The 16541-nt window shown below is 47.1% G+C and overlaps 1 protein-coding gene across 3 annotated transcripts; it reads left to right on the forward strand.

Moving 5' to 3' along the window:
• The first annotated feature begins 540 nt into the window (after positions 1 to 540).
• Positions 541 to 15555, forward strand: CXCL12 (C-X-C motif chemokine ligand 12). 3 transcript variants are annotated; one of them, XM_054277040.1, is made up of 4 exons: positions 541 to 678; positions 5493 to 5610; positions 8993 to 9079; positions 14415 to 15555. In XM_054277040.1, the coding sequence occupies exons 1-4, from the start codon at positions 618 to 620 to the stop codon at positions 14428 to 14430; spliced, it is 282 nt and encodes a 93-aa protein (XP_054133015.1). In that variant the 5' UTR covers positions 541 to 617; the 3' UTR covers positions 14431 to 15555. The 3 variants fall into 3 exon arrangements, with proteins under 3 accessions (XP_054133015.1, XP_054133014.1, XP_054133016.1); XM_054277039.1 differs by lacking the exon at positions 14415 to 15555 and adding an exon at positions 12505 to 13089; XM_054277041.1 differs by lacking the exon at positions 14415 to 15555 and having other exon boundaries at positions 8993 to 9764.
• Positions 15556 to 16541: the final 986 nt, after the last annotated feature.

Here is a 16541-nt window from a genome sequence, read left to right on the forward strand (position 1 = left end):
ATGAGGCGCTGTACGCGATGCCCAGGACGCCAGTGTCAATCTAAATTCTCTCCCACCAGAGTGAAGGGGAAATTTTCTTCTCTCCCCGGTGTGAACACTTAAGGGATGCGTGTGTGGACACTTGAGGGACGTGTCCCATACCGCTATCCCGGTTCCAGCCCCTCTGCTTTAGGAGCCGCCGTGCCGGGGTGGCACAGTTTGGTGGGGAGACAACTTTCTTCTCCCTGGGGCTGGATGGGGCGGCGGTGACACACACCGGTCACGGCCGCAGCCCCGAGCCGCTGGTCCTGGGGGGGCTCGGAGCGCGGAGCTGGGGGGACAGAGGCTGTGCCTGGGGAGAGGCTGACGGAGCGAAGCGAGAAGCCCTCGCTCTTTTGGTTTCTTTCCAACCATTTTTAGCAGAGGAAGGATGTAATAACATGCCACGGGCAATAAATCACAGTCTAGCTACTCCCCCTGGCTCTCCTCCCCCCGCCCCCGGCCCCTCTATAGCGGGAGGGGCGGAGGGGCCGCCAGCAGCAGAGCGCCGCGGCCGCCGGGACGAGCGGAGCAGAGCAGAGCAGAGCAGAGCGGAGCAGAGCAGAGCAGCGCCTGCCGCCTCCTCCAGCCAGCCCAGCATGGAGCTCCGCGCCCTGGCGCTGCTCGCCCTCGCCCTGGCCGTCATCTCCCTCTCGGAGGGTAAGTGGGCTGCGGGGCCGGGAGCGATGGTCCCGCGGAATCCCCCGCTCTTCCCCCTCTCCCCGCAGCTGCACCGCTCTCCCGGCCCGGCTCAGATGCGTCTGGGCAGCCAAAGCGATGGCTGTGCAAAGCTGGAAGCAGGCGGGCTCCCATTCCTCCCTCTCCTCCATCCCTCCCTGGCTTTTTTCAAAAGCTGGCCAAAGCGGTTCTCTCTGCCAAACTCGCCCCAGATTGAAGTCGTCTGGAGGAAGGCTTTCAGCAGCGCTCCGTCTGCAGGGAGGTGGTTTGGCTGCTAAATATGCATATCGACTTTCCCTCTAACAAAAAAACCCCAACCCTAAAAGTTACCAAGAATTAGAAACAGGCGGTTGTTCGGTACCTCTTCTGTCCCCTATCGTGGTCTGTCTTCCCTTAATCGGGATAGAGCTGAGCCAAAGCGGTCACTGGGTAGGAATGTACCGTACCGCACGGGAATGTTTTGGGGTGCAGGGAGCTGCCGTGACGGGAGGTCTGGGGGTCCGGGCTGGCGGCGTGGGGCTCGCAGTCAATCCGACCCGCAGCGCCGAGCTACAGCCCGCTCGCCCCACGCCGTCCCCGCCGTCCCGCGTGTCGCGCCGCAGCCCGGTGCCAGCTCCAGCTGCCCGGGTTACTGTGCCAGCTGTGCTCGTGGAGTCCCCCGCGTTCGGACAGCCCCGGAGAGAGCGGACACCCGCGCTGTCGTGGGGAGCCCTGTGCCCCGGGACTCCGGGCGGGATGGGTTCTGGCTGCCACCTCTGGGCATCCTCCGGACGCTCCTCCTGCGGCTGGCAGAGATTTGCCATCTCTTGTCCCGTCGTCGAATGTCCTCTGGCTGGGTTTTCACACCTCCGCTCTCATTCTGTTCTCCTGTTCTTACCAATGAAACTTGGGTGTTCCCCACCCTGGGAGGTAGAGGATGCCCTCCGGTGCCCTCCTTGTTTAGCTTGAGAGAGTTTAGTTTTCCCCGAAAATTTCCCCGTGCCTTTCCTCACAACAGCCCCGTCCCGCTAGAGCACGGAGCCGGCCCTGCCCCGGAGAGGCTCCAATGTCCCGGACAGGTGGGCTCCAGCCCCCGCCGCGTTCGCCGCATCCACCGCCCCGGGGCTGCGGGATGGGAAGCGACAGCGGCAGGTAGGGGAGGCAGAGCCGGGGGACCACGGGTGGCAGTGCCAGCTCCAGCCCCCGGCTGCCAGTGTGACCAGCTGCCGAGCGGCTTCCCTCGTCTCTGGAGGGAGGAAGGGACAGAGGCTCTCATCCCCCTTACATCCTTACAGCTGCCCAGCTGCAGCCCGGCTTGCCCCCAGCGCGGCTGCTCTCCTTCCCTGACAGCGGGATAAGCGTGTGTCGGGATAAGCGTGTGCCGGGATAAGCGTGTGGGGACCTGGCTGCCTGAGGGAGGAAATGGCTCACAAGGGCTGGAGAGAAACTTGTGTAAGCAAAGTGACCCCACCGTCTTGCGGTGTTTAGAGTGAAGGGTTTTGGCTACTTTGCGTGTCATGAAGTGCTCTCAGCCCTGATCCAGATGAGGGCTCGCAGGGTTGCCTTGTGCTGGGGAGCAGGTGAGCTCTGAATTCTTCTTAGTTACCTGGTAAAGAGGTGTCTGCCTATCCCAGCCTCCCTTTCCAGGGAAATGGAGATGTTCTACACTTTAAAAGTTATCAGTCATCTCCTAATAATGACAAATGCACCCTAGGCTGAACAGAAGTAAAATTATTTCCTCAAATGTTTTGTCTATTTCCATCCTGCTTTCCTGGATATAGATTCCCTCTCTATCCAAGCATCCAGAGCTTCCTAGTCCACACAGCATGTTACTGATAACTGCAGCAGAACTGGGAACTGACTTCTTCCCTCACTGTCCCGTTTCAATGTGGGGAAGGAGAGGCAGATCCCTGTGGGATGAAGTAGGTACTGTCCAGCACTGACAAGTGGCCACTCTGTGAGAGCACTTTGTGTGTGCTTTGTCTCTAGAGAGAATCTGTCAGCAAAAGTAGGTGTTCAGAGCCAACAAAACTCAGCTTGAGTTGGACAACAATAAAACTGTTTATTCTTTAAAAAATTCCAAAACACAAACTTCTAGTCGAGGCCAAAGGAGATGTTCTCTTTTTGTTAGGTTGAAGGAATGGCATTGAGATATCAAACCGGCATCTGGCTCTTCTGTAACTTTTCACTCTATTCGTCCATTTGAACCAAATGTGCCAGACACATAAAAGTCTCAAAAGCTTTGTGTGCCATCAGTTACATGTTTTCATGTAATAAGGCAATTAACAGATTATACTAATTTGCTGTACTGAGGGAATGGCTTCAGCTTGTGCCATGTTTGATAGATGTCAGAGAACTCAGAGTACAAATTGGTAGATTAGAGCTGATTAAGCTGATTAATTAATGTACATGCAACAATATGTTTCAAATTTTGAAAAGAGATACAGAATGGGTTTGTCAGCCTCAGAGTAAGACCAGAAATGTTCCTGTCCTAAATTACAGCCTCCAAACAGCCCCTTCCCTCTCCTACTTTTGGAAGATAGGGGCTCATGTGTTGGAAGATGCCACATGCACCAGGTTTCCCTGGGTTTGAGCCTTGTTGATAGCACGGTGAGACAGGAGTCACTGATTCCCTGTTGGGGATGCAGAGAGCTGACCCAGTGGTGCTCAGTGCCTGCTCCTGATCACCAAGAAAGGCACACAGAAATAAACACCAAAGGGATTCTTGTGCTGGGAGGGGGTTTGTCATTCCACTGCATCTTGGGGTAACAGCACACTGATACTGGGGCTTCCCCTCTTCCTTGCTGTGCTAGATGCCTTTTCTTGGACGGGAAACAACTTTGGGACTTTGTTTAGTCATGGTTAAACTTTCTCTGTTCCTGATTTCAAATGGTATGGGATTGAAAATCCCACCTCGAGTCTGAGGGAGGACAGGATTGCATTATCAAATCCTGGATCTGAACAGTTCATCTCTTGCACGTTGTTTAAGTTAAAGCTGGCTTAAGCTTGGTTGGGACAAGCTTGCAGAGACACTATCCCTGCAGCTGTGCTGAGAGTTGTTCGACTGTATTCAGTTTCAGCCTGCCTTTCCAATACAAATCCACAGATGTGTAGCTGTCAGGCACAGATTTGCAGTGGGAAATCCTAGTGCCTTCCTCACTCCTTTCCACATTAGCACTAGGCAGTCTAATCCATGTTCTAGGGGCTCACTCTGTGGCCCTCCTTCCTCCTTCCCTGCAGATTATTAACTCACAGGTGGAACCACTGTTGGCAGTGGCAGAAAACTGATAGAAAACTCCTTCAGTTTTTTCGATTTATAGCCCAGATTCTGGTGTGAATCAGAAGTTCTGTTCCCACTGATCGGTTCCTCTCCTGTGGGATCTGATTCTGCCTCATCTCTTTGTAGAGACACTGGGAAAAAAGGGGCTTCCCTCCTCAGGACGGGCCAATTTCACCCTGTTGTCTGTGCTTATGCTGTGCTAGAGACAGGCATCGATTAATGTGCAATATATGTAGATCTGCTGCGCTTGAAAACCTGTCTCTTTTCTCACCTTCCTAGACAGCTGTTTAGGAATTCCAAGCCCTTCCCGGCTCTTTATCTCCCCATTTGCCTTGAAAGGGAACTGGGTTTGGATGCTGCAAGTATTCCTGTGTGGCTAAACAAACAGGATGGCGGATTGCCATGTGGGATCTCAAGCCCTGCCAGATATAGATCTGACCATCTACAGCATGAGCCAGATTTTAAGGGTTAGGTGTATGAATTTAATTCCTCCCGGAGGCTGAAAACTGCTCCACTGGGAAATTCTTTAAAATCTTAGGCATCTCTTAGACTTCCAGGCAAGGCTTCTGTGCTTGTATTTTATTGTGCATGGAGCTTTCAGACTTACAGTCCGATGAAGACCTTATTTAGGTGCACTTGATTGTCAGTAATTAAGTTGTCCCATAGAGAAATCGGGCAGCGGAGGCTCTGGTGGGCGCCAGGCTGCTTTCCTCAGTTCTGCATGCATATACATGGCAGATTTTTAGCCTAAGGGGTTAAACTTAATTCTGTCCCTAGTGATAGCAGTGACAGAACTCTCATCCAGCCTGGTGGCCCCTGAATCGTGTATTGGGGACGCCCTGGCTGATAACTGTCTCCTCGATTGCCTTACTTAGCCGCAGGCTAGAAATTCAAAAGACTCGGGGTGTCTGATGTGAAGCCGCTGGGATCTCGCCTCTCCGAGGCAGCCGCACCTCCTGCGCGGGCACCTCTGCTGGGAGCCGGGGCTGCTGCGGCGGGGAGAGGTCAGCCGGGCCTGGGAACGCCTGCGAATCCAGAGCCTTTCTGTAGCCGCTAAGTCCCCTGTGAAAAGCCTGCACCTGAGCCGAGCCGGTTTGATCTGAACTCCCTGGAATTCATCTCTTTCTTCTGGCTACCTTCTAATTTGGCCTCGGGTCAAAATCGTTTGAGTAGAACAACACGGAGGACAAGTGCCCCCTCTCTTGGCCTTTATCTTGTCTAATTACGGGGAGCATCCCTGTACAATAGCAAGGCTCCTTATTCTAATCTCTTCCATTTTACTTATCTCCATCTTCTCTCCCTCTTCTTTTGTCTTCCAAAATCCCACGCACCCTTGTTGAAAGGCCGGGCGCTGAGCTGAATGGATTGTGCTCTGAGCTGTGGGCAAATGCTCTCCCAAAGCTACAGCTTTTCTGCTGCTTTTTTCCCCACCTGCATATTCGGAGGGCGTTTATTTCTGTGAGCCCTGAGCGGTGTTATCTGTGCTGCTGACCGGGAGCCAGAGGTAACCTGTCCTTTTCCTCCCTTTGTCCCGCAGAGAAACCCGTCAGCCTGACTTACCGATGTCCCTGTCGATTCTACGAGAGCAACGTGGCAAGAGCCAATATTAAGCACCTCAAAATCCTCTCCACACCCAACTGCTCACTTCAGATTGTGTAAGTCTCTTGCTCTTTTCAGCTGGGTGCAAATCTGGGCTGTCAGAAAGAAGGGTCACAGAGCTGGTGCCTGCCCTGGTGGTTGAGTTTCAGTCTGCCTCATGCCATGGCTCCCAATTCATCTCTTCACCCCCTGTGTCAGGGACTGCTGGACCCTGCTTTACGCATGTAAAGGAGCCCAGCTGTTGTTTCCCAGCTGTGTTCTCTGTGATGTCCCCATCACTGTGTGATCCCATGTGCTGTTCCCCCATGGGTATGTGAGCAGGAGTGTCAGACAGGCCTTGCACTGCCTTGGATGTGGAGCTTCACACCCAGGGTAAAACCTTCACAGTGGTCTGAGTCTTCTAATGGGTCACTTCTCCACGGAGTGGAGCTAAACAAGCAAAAGGAATTCCTGTGTTTCATGTATCCTCTGCAGGAGGTACAGACCCTGGAAATGTGATGGCTTAATCTAAGGATGCTTGCCAGGCAGGGACTGACTCAGTAAACTGCAGCAGAACAGAAAAATGGGCTCCCAATGGAAAATAGCCTCTTTTTTCTCGAAAAGCAACCCTCATTTTCAAGAAACATTGGGATTTTGTTTGTTCATCTTTGTAGATGTGTATGTATGTGTATGTTTTAGGAAGGTCTTTTTTGTTCACTTCTTCATGGGTGAACATGAAAATTCAAAACCTTCTGAAAACCCTCTCAAAATTCAAAACCTTCTGAAGAAAAAAACTCCCCAGCATTCATCTTTTCATTGCAAGGGAACCTTACTACTCTCAACTTCTGTTAACCTCTATAAGAGGGTGTCACAGACGAGGTTTGGTTTCTGTGCAGTGATCCCATTACTGGTTCTGTCTTTGACCCATATGTTGAGCCCTTCCTCTTGCAACTCAAATGCTGTAAAAATCAATTTTTGTCGTTCAAAACCTTTGCACTCAGAAAACTGATGTGGTTTCATGAGATTGCTCAGGAATGTATGTGAGCCGTTATCCATTCATGAACCAATTTTTATTAGTATGGGGTTTTTTCGGTCTTGAACCACTCTGTGTATATCACACACATTTTATCATGTGCTTCTGCCTTAGGATTTGGTGGAGGACAGTGAGAAAAATGTAAGCCTCAGCTGAGAAATAATTTCCTTTCAGAAAAATGGCAAAACCAGCTGTGACTAACTCTGATCTCTACCTATAAACAATTTTGGCAGCAAGAATGCACTAGTGCATGAATTTGTGCTCTGGGACTGTCAGTGATGTCGTAAGAATCCCAGTGCTAAGGCTTTTTAGATTATCTGGAATTATCTGGACTAGTTTCAAGAAAATGTCAGCATTTAAGACAGGATAGAGTATATATTTATCTCTTAACATAGGATTATAGTAATTAGAGATAAATAAGAGCATGAAATGCAAAACCAGAAACATCTCACATTCTTGCCTATTCCTGACCCAAATGTGTTTGTGTGGGGTACACACAGAACGTATGAACGTATAGTTAACCCTGTTTTTGTTACTTTGACAAGCAAGGTACTTGATACATCCCTCCAAATACCCTTGAAACATGACTTTAAACTAGGTCTTCATCAAAACAGGAGATGTAATAAGTCAAAGCCAACACATGAATTTTTCATCTTGATTAATTTTAAGCATTAAACAACTAAGGTGTAAATAAATTAAAAGCTGCCATTTTCAGGAATAGAGAACTAAGTGAAATATACAGTTGCTAGGAGATATTTTCTGAGTTTATTGTTTGGAATTTTTTTGTTTTAGTTTAGGTTTTTAGTTTTGATTTTGTTTGCTTGTTTGTTTGTTTTTTCACAAGTATATTTTCCTTTTTGGTTAAGGGGAGTTGTACTTGAACAAAAAGCCTAAGAGCAGGCTTTTGTCTTTCACTCTATTGGAAATCATCTCTCCAAATCCAGTGAACTCCTCTACTTCTACAAAGTCCACACTAAATTCCTTGCTTTTCAGTACAGGGAAATGAGCATTTTTAGCAAGCAGACACCTAAACCAGTCCAGGTTAAACACTCCATACAATTTCCTATGTCTCCTCCTTGCACATGGAACAGGGACTCGCAGGCTCAGAAATGAGTGTCTGAAGCAATCAGTGTGTCAGTATGAGGTGAGAGGAATTGTGTTGAATGTGGCTGGAGACTGGTTACGTGTGCTTCTGCTTCTGTACCCTGTGAGGTCAGCTGAAGAATTCCCAGGCATTGCTAACATCAGCAAATCCATTCTTACACACTGTTGGTATCACTTAACTGGAAATGCTCCAGCTTGGCACTGCTGTAAGGGAAATATGAGTCAGGCCCATTCATCTCTGTGCTGGAGCAGGGGTTGCAGGACTGATCCTTGATGTGTTTATGTTACAACTGTGTCGTTGCATAACTTCAGACCAAGGAGCCTTTTTGACCTCTTATTTCTTACACCATCGTTTTATATTCTGCAGATTTCATTTTATAAAGGGAGGAACATTATGGCTTCCACCCAGCAAATGTTTAAACAAGTACTGGACTTCTTCATATGGGCACTTCCTTAAAATTGCTGTTCTCTGCACTTTCCCAAGGCAGAGGCTGGAGCAGCTGGGGCAGAGGCAGGGTGCTGCAGGGAATGTGGGAGATAACAGCTTTTTCCAGGTCCTGAGATCCCTGGAGGGTGAAACCTGTTGATGAAAAGCTATTTGTCCTGTTTCTGAATGAAAGATTCAGAGAGCCCAAGTGTCAAATTCAGAGAGAATTCGAATTAGCTAAAAAATTTGCTGTGGGAAGTGCAGCTTGGACATGCAGGAGAAACCCCTCAGGAGGTTTCTGCCTTTGGTTCCAATGCTGAGTGAATACATGAGGAGAAACTTGCCTCTGGCACTATGGCACTTTCAGTTGTCTTCCTCCCTGCAACCTGTTAATTCAGTCTTGGATAAAACAAAAAGCTAACAAGTGACTACACCCTTTCTTTCAGAACATCCATGAGGTGTCTGTCCTCAAAACATGTGAAACTTCAGTTTGGGGTTGAATTTAAAGAAATCAAAAGCTGTTTTAAATCAATTACTTGCAAAAATTACCTAAATTTACCATGTCAGTATTTCCAAATGAAATTTTTCTGTTGATGACCATGAGCTCTCATTCATGGTCCAGGTATGAATTGGAAGTCTTAGATTCAAATTTTGTGTCTGTTCCACTCTCACATGATTCCCAGTACAGACCACAGGAGCCTGTCAAAGGAGACAGCTGGTTTCTAAGCCAGGGATATTTATAATAGGTGAGGGAGGTCAAGGATGGGAGAAATAATTCACATCTTTAACCAAAAGCAGCACTGGCATCCAAGGAAAATAAGGCACCGTGTGGGGGGGTGGGTGTGGGCTGAGGAATTTGCACACCAGACTCACTCTGACTTTTCTCCTTTGGCAGTGCAAGGCTCAAGAGCAACAGCAAGCAAGTGTGCATTGATCCCAAGTTAAAGTGGATCCAGGAATATCTGGAGAAAGCTTTAAACAAGTAAGGCAAGAGACAAATGGACTTAACAGCTAACATCCTGAATTATTAAAGGGTAGAACATTAAGGGCTGGCTTTTACCATGTGGACAAAGTACTTGTGGAATCAGATATTGTTTCAAAGAAGGGTTTGGAGTTGACATAATTTGTATTAAAACAACAGTTTCTAATATATCCTAGATGTTAAACTAAGAATTTTGCCAGGGTTTGAGGCAAAAATTGTGCTAATGAGTATGTTCTGGGGTCCCGAACTCATCCTCTTTAAAAAAAAAAAAAAAGCTGTTCTCCCAAGGAAAATTCTTCCTTTAATGCCCTTTCTTCTCCAGCCAAACTACAATTTCTTGAGAATCTATATCGTTCCGGTGTCTTTGGAGCCCCTTCTCCATGTTACACTGGGTGTCTGCTTGCACAGGCAGCTGAGGCCTTGGGATTCTTGGTGCTAAAAATTGTTTCTCTGCTGCCCACTGTGAATGCTGTTAAAGCTGGCCATGGCACGATGGGCTACCATGAATAAGTCTTTCCCACAATACCAGGGGAAAGCCAGCCAAACTTGGCAAATTCAGACTTTTTAAACCTGTTTTTATTCCCCTTGAAAATGGTTGATCATGCCTACTTTGTGGTGGACTGAGCCCATCTCTGTTCAATGTTGTGCTGAGCAGAGCAGCACCGAGCACATTTTTGTGCTGAGGAGGAGGACTCCAGCCCTCAGCTGGAATGGTACATACCAAAGGATGGTACAAAGCATTCCCTTGCTTGCCCAGAGCCCTGGGCTGAGCTTGGTCCTGCAGCAACATTTTGGCCAGCTAGCCTGCCTGTGCACTCAGTATCCCTGCCACCCTTCCATCACATCCCCACCCCACGTAACTGCGCTGTAACCCTGCTGAACCCTGTCCCCCCTGCATCTCTAGGGTGAAGGCAGGGCTGGAATTCAATCATTTCCCAAAACAATGTATTACTGGGGAAGGTGTGGCCCCAGGGCAGATGAGGGGCACAGGTACCTGAATGGTCTCTACTGTTTCCTTTGTAAATGTATCTACCAAACAAGGGTCAGAGTTAAAAAAAGAAAAAAAATTCTTTGTCCCCCTGTGTTTTTGCAATAAGCAAGGGGGGAAATGCCACCAGAAGAAGAGAGATTCCTCCATGTGTCCCTTTTGGGGACTGCACTGGGGGCCAAGAGTGAGGAGGAAGAAGGAAGGAAGCCAGCCTAGCTAAGCCAATGTGATTCCAGCCCTGACAGCTCCTCCCATCTCATCTGATCCTCAGTGCCTTCTTTGCTGCCAGCACTCAGCCCTTTTGTCCTCTGGACAAATTCTCTGCAGTGGTAATCCAGGTTAATGCTGCCAGAATGGCTTTGGATTTAGGCACAACTGAACCTAAGAGCAGGATGTGGCCCATACTGAATATCCTAGGGACCTGAGCCACTTGGTTTTACAAACTGGGAAAACCTGCTCAAGTTTCTGTTTACTATCATCCCCAACCTGAGATTTAGGAGGCGTTTTAGAAATCTGCAAGGTTGGGCAAATATGATTATGTGCCTGTCTGACTTAGGGGAGCAACTCAGCTGGAACATGTTCTGCTTTTACTACCACTAGTGAAGATCTGAGACCAGCTCCACTGAAACCAGTGAGTCTGCCTGATCTCCAGCCAGATTCTGGGTTTTCTTTACCAAATATTAATACAGAAGCGATTCTGCCAATTTGGTGGATTCTTCCTGGTTTACATTAAGTAACAAGAGAGAATTTCGTCCCAGCTTTGTGAAATAAGATGACAGAAAGCATATATCTCCATCACCTAATCCTGTAATCATGGCATTATGTTCATTTTCCACCTAGTGATGCTAGTACCAGTGGCATTTTCATGCTCCACAGACAGTCAGGGCTCTGTCTGTAGCATTTTCACAAGGCATGTTTTTGATATATTTTAGTGCACAGCTTTGACTTCTTCAATGAAATGTACTTTGGAATATATTTATAGCGCATCAAACAATTCATATATTTGAATTGGAGCCATATGAATGTTGGTAGTTTAAAACACCGATATCCCTCTAAACTACTAACAGCTTGTAAAATGAATCTATATAGATCTATAAATGTTAATGTAGCTATCAGTTTCAATCAGCCATATATTATATTTTTTCACTTGTACCGAAATTGTATGAAATGTGACATTACCCTATATGCACTAGCAATAAAATGGCTAATTGTTTCATGTTATGAAAACCCAATTGTACATGGGAATTTATTTTTCTGGAATAAAATCAATACGTTTTGTAGAAAGGGCTCTTGTAATTGCTTAAGTAGAATCCAAACAGTGAAGACATCTTAATCTATACCAGTACTTCAATATGAAAATATCTTCAGTGTTATAATCTGCAGCTAAGGGCAAGGAAAAGTTCTTAAAAGAGTAGTCCTATACAGTTTAATATGAAACCAGAAGTGGTTTTTACTAGGGAATTATTTTGCTCACTAATTCCGCTTAGCATTTATTATTGCTTTATATTCATCACATCTCCATATAATATATACATGAGACATCAGTAAAACACATTCAGGCTGTCAGGAATCCAAATTCCTTAACTGGCTTTAAAAATCATTGTGCAGCTGCTGTGGCCAACATCATCCAACATTCATCCACTGTCATGTTAATACAGTCCCACTTCAGAGCTCCCCTCGCTTCAAGATGCCGGAGTCCGTTAAGCTCAGTGGCTACTGCAGGAGAGATTTGATGGATCTGCAGAAGATAACAAACTCACATGGGAAAAATCTTTCCATTAAGCAAGCTGGGAGAAAGGAAAAGAAACTCTGAATGTGTAGGGGCTGGCTGTGTTGGCAGCCAAGCCCTGCTGCTGCCTTCCAAACCCTGGTGTGGCAGCTCTTCCTAATTTCTAACCTAATTTGTAAGTAACAGTTGAAGTACAAGGTGCCAGAAGAACAGACTCCCAATATTCCACCAAGCATGTGCTGGGTCAAGGCCCCACACGAAGGGGGACAATGTGGGTGTTTATTTTTACAGCCTTGTTTTAAGGCACCAAATGCCTTTAACCCCCTCAGAGCAGCCACTGGTTCTTGCTGATGTCAGCAGGAATACTGGGTGGGAAGCCAGAAATGCAGCTCTGCCTCTGCTTCCTCTGTACCTCAGGGGGAGCTTTTTGGATGGTGAGGCTCCTGACTGAGAAGTTCTGGAAGGCATTTGAGGAGGCTTTGGCATTTTGGGTAAAAGGGTTGTTCTGGCCTCAGGGTTTGCAAATGTTCTTCCACCAGGATGCTTTTACTTGTCTGGCATTTCTCTCAGACAGAGGTTATATGAAAGGGGATGTTACATTGCACCCTGCCAGCAAGATACGAAGGGACCATAAGATAAATGTGAATGAGGCCTTTGTATATGGATAATTTATGGCAGTCTTTTTCTTGTATTTTTCTTTTAATTTAGACCACGTCATCGCACTCATAAAAAAAAGCAACAGAAGAAACGGGGCCCACTCTGCCCTTCCCGTGCAACACCACTAAAGTCTCCAGGGAGAAAGAATGGTAGGAGGCATTAGTTTCTGAGCTGGGACACCTCAGGTTGAAGTCCCTGCTCTTCCATTGACCATGTTATGGGACCTTGGGCAAATATATTAGCCTATTCAGACCTCCATTTCCCCCCCATATTTGTTGAGGATAACATCTCTCCCCTTCCACCAAAAGAGTATTATAGAGATGAAACTCTCAAAACAGGGGGAAAGCTTAGCTACAACAGATGTGGGATGATTTTCCCATTTCATAAATGGGAATTATAAAATTTACAAAATTTTACAAATGGGAAAATGGACATACAAAGAGACCAAAATAAACCTGAAGCAAAGACAAAGTCAAAAACAGGGTAAAGGTTTCGGAGCCCTATTTATTTTAGCTCCAATATCAAACTGACAGAGTTAAACTATAACAGCTGTGAATTTGCCACTGGTGTTTTTTAATGAGAAATGCAGCACCACGTGGTGACAGCATGATGTGGTGCATGGGTGACTGGTTGATGCCTTTCTTATGGGAGATGCTAGCAAGCCCTGTGGAATGGTGTTACACATGCCAGTGCTCTGGGTGTCCCAGGTTTTTGTTCCTCACAAGGGTAGTTTGTCCTGCATTTCTGCATCAAGAGATAAAGGGTTACTGCTGTGGGATGTTGGAAAAGATATCTCCAGAGGAGAAGTTTTCCTCATGGTTTAGTCATTGTCTTTGTGCCTAGATGAGTTTTCTGAGGCTGCCTTGACTGGGGGTCACAGTCTCTAGCTGTGGTCACAGAGCCCTAGTTGTCCAGCAGGCATTGGAAGGGGTGTTAGTCAAGATGAGCTGAGACATCAGTATTTGAATAGCTGGTGTTGACTCTCTGCCACTTGTAACTGAGTCTTAGTGACCTCATCTAGGTTGCAAAAGGCCACCAGCCTGGAGCAGGAGCAGGAGTCACTTCAGACAAAACCTGGAGGCCACCAGCACAAAGTGGCTCCTTGTTCTGGGTGAACCACACACACGAGACACTTGCACTTTGCTGTGATGCCTAACCCACACTCTCCTGGGTACCATGCTCACACTGAGCATGGCACACTCCATTTGTCTGCACCCCACCTGAGCTCCCTCCCTCAGCCCTCCAGGGCTGCCAGGCTCACTGTGCACTGCCTGCCTGTCACCTCACCTCACTGGGCAGCTGGTCACCACAAGCTCTGGTGCGGTCCCCAGCTGCTCACTCCAGGTGAGGTGCCCGGGCAGGGAGGCTCAGGGTGGCTCCTGGCTGGCAGAACACTGCCTGCCTCTACTCTCCAGCCACCCCACGGTGGAAGCCAAACAAGACCAGAGCATGGGCTGCCCTCTGCGTTCCTCCATCCTCACAGAGACCTAGCACTCTCTGGAGCTGCAGTCCATAAGCTCCATCAGAGTTGTGGGATAGGAGCAAATAGAGGAGGCATTCCCAGTGCCACTTGCTCTGCTACTGGGGCTGCTCACAAATGATTAATCTCTCCTTTCCCTGCTGTATTTTTTGCCGAGTTTCTTTGCCCACCGACAATTCTCTGCTCTGGCTTTCAAGTCCAGAATAAGCTTTCTAGCCAGCCTTCCTACTGTATTAGTTCTGAACACCTTACTAACTGTGATGAGCACAACCTGCCCAAAATAACACCCATTGCTGGGTTTGCCCTGCTGGGCCCCAGTAGCTCCTTGTGGAGAACTCCCAAAATGTCCAGCAATTACTGGTTGGAGGGGCTGCCTTTGGGTTAGTCCAGACACAGATTTGCTGTTTGACTAGGCCTGATAGCAAAGCTTTTGCAACTGAAATAAACCTTAATAGTGTTTCACTTTCTTCTTCATCAACAGGAGGTTCAAGATGTAAGAGGCAAGCATTGTAAGCCGTCTACAGGATTTCTTACTGTAGGACCCAGAGAGCAGATAACCAGTATTAGGGACTGAATACATTTCACTGCTAACATGCAGCACAAAAGCAACGCTTCACGCATTTCCAAAGGTTTTTTTCTTGGTTCTTTTTGGTGGATTTTTTTTTTGTTTGGTTTTTTTCCCCTTGCACAAATTGGCTTGCTTTCATAGTGCTATTTTTATATAGTAAGATGTAACTATTTGAGAAAAATATGAATTTATAATATGGTTTATTACCTAGCACTGGGGGCAGATACCAATTTAAACTAACCCTGTTATTATGTGGTATTTTATTTCCTTTGTTGTGTAGAGGTCCTGCTTTATTTAACTTTCTTTTGGTTCATGCAAGTCTCCTGGAGTTTTAAACCTAGAAGGACATGAACTGTACAGTGCAATGATGTTGTGTAAGTAGTGGTGGAACTCCTTGCCTCCAGAAGTCATAGAGGCCAAGAACATAGGAAGGCTCAAAAGCATCAGACTGATGACAATAGACAACATTACCCTGGGTGGCATTTACAGATATTTTGGGTGAGTGATTAAACTCAGGGCTACAGGGCTAAAGCCCTTCTCTGAAGATCAGAACCCTTGCTGACAGCTGTGAGCAGCTGGATCAATGCACATCTGGTACTGCAAGGTGCTAATACTTGGTTTGTAGCAGTTGTGTGTGTTAGAAGCCACAACACAGTTCTGATGTCGTCTGGCATTTCCTATGTTCCTGTGTTTCTGATGATAAATTTAGCAAAAAAAAAAAAAAGGAATGGGTTATCAAAGCTCTGACCACAAGATCATGTTGCAAGCTGCTGGAGGAGTCAGATACGCTGCCATGCACCAGGGATCTCTCACCCATCCATAGGAGGGGACTTCAGCTTGCCTGTCTGGCTTTGCACTGAAGCAGGCTGAGATTTATTCACCCTTCACCAGCCATGAACAGTTGTACCTGCCTGAGGGCAGCCACACCCCTGATTGCTCTGGAGATGCCCAGAAGAGGATTTGTGGCCACACCTTGGAGAAGGGAGATGCCTGGGGCAGGAGGGGGTCTGTGCAGTTTGTGGAAGGAGAGGTGTTTCACTGGTGTGGAAATGAAGGCCAGTTCATCAGCTATCAGGGGTTTGCTGGTGAAAAGGATAGCCTCTGGAATGCCCTTTGCAAAGCACAGCCTGTGACAGGCACCACTCCTTGCACTGATCCCCTAAGCCAGAAGTTTCTTCCTCCTTATTCCTTCCTGTATACACAATATCTGCTACGTGGTATGGAGAGACATCTGCAGCACTGCAAGGATCATGTCATGCTGTGCACTGAGATCTGGGGGGAAGCACATTTGTGCAGCACAATGCTTGTGTTTGTATGTATCTGTGTTTGTACTGTCAACAAAAAAGTGTTGTAAGAGTGTCCTTTTTAAGCTGGTTGATTCAAAAGAAATCTTCCCTCTTCCCTGCAGCCTGTGTCAGGAACACTGAGAGGAGTGTTTTACACTCCCTTTTGTGGTAGGCAACTTTAGTGCCACAGAGGCACTTTGGCTATCCAGGGACTCCATTATTTCCATGTGGATTCAGGTAAAAATCGTGTCTTTTCCTTTCTGCAAAACAGGGCTAATGCAGAGAGGCCTTCAGCTGGGAACAACACACCTCATTTGCTTTAAAGCAGAAACAAACTGCTGTGCCTAAAATATTTGTGTTTGTGCTTTTGACATTCCTTTTGTTATCATTACCAGCCTGGTGCTTTAAGTATATTGTGTCTGTGTTTTGAAAGGTCTGGTACCACTGTACTTAATGAGATTGAAGTTTTGATATAGTATCAGTAGGATCAGATCCTCTCCTGGAAAGAGAAAGAAAGAAAGAAATTAATTTTATGAGAAAAGCAGAGTTTTTCTATGTTCCCTGGGCTGTATTTGATATCCTAGGCTCCATTCCCTGTCCCACAAACCACCTGCATTTGCCAGTGGTTTGCCAGAGGTGGACATGTGAGTGTCCAAGCCAAGAATAACTGCAGAAAAAGTCACCCAGGAAAGAGCATCCTTCACACACAACTTCTGTCAAAGGACAGCCTGAGGTCTGATTGATCCCCATTGCA

This window comes from Melozone crissalis, unplaced genomic scaffold (assembly GCF_028551555.1).
Source record: "Melozone crissalis strain CALT ecotype California unplaced genomic scaffold, PUWL_Pcris_2 ptg000019l_1, whole genome shotgun sequence".
NCBI classification, from domain to species: domain Eukaryota; kingdom Metazoa; phylum Chordata; class Aves; order Passeriformes; family Passerellidae; genus Melozone; species Melozone crissalis.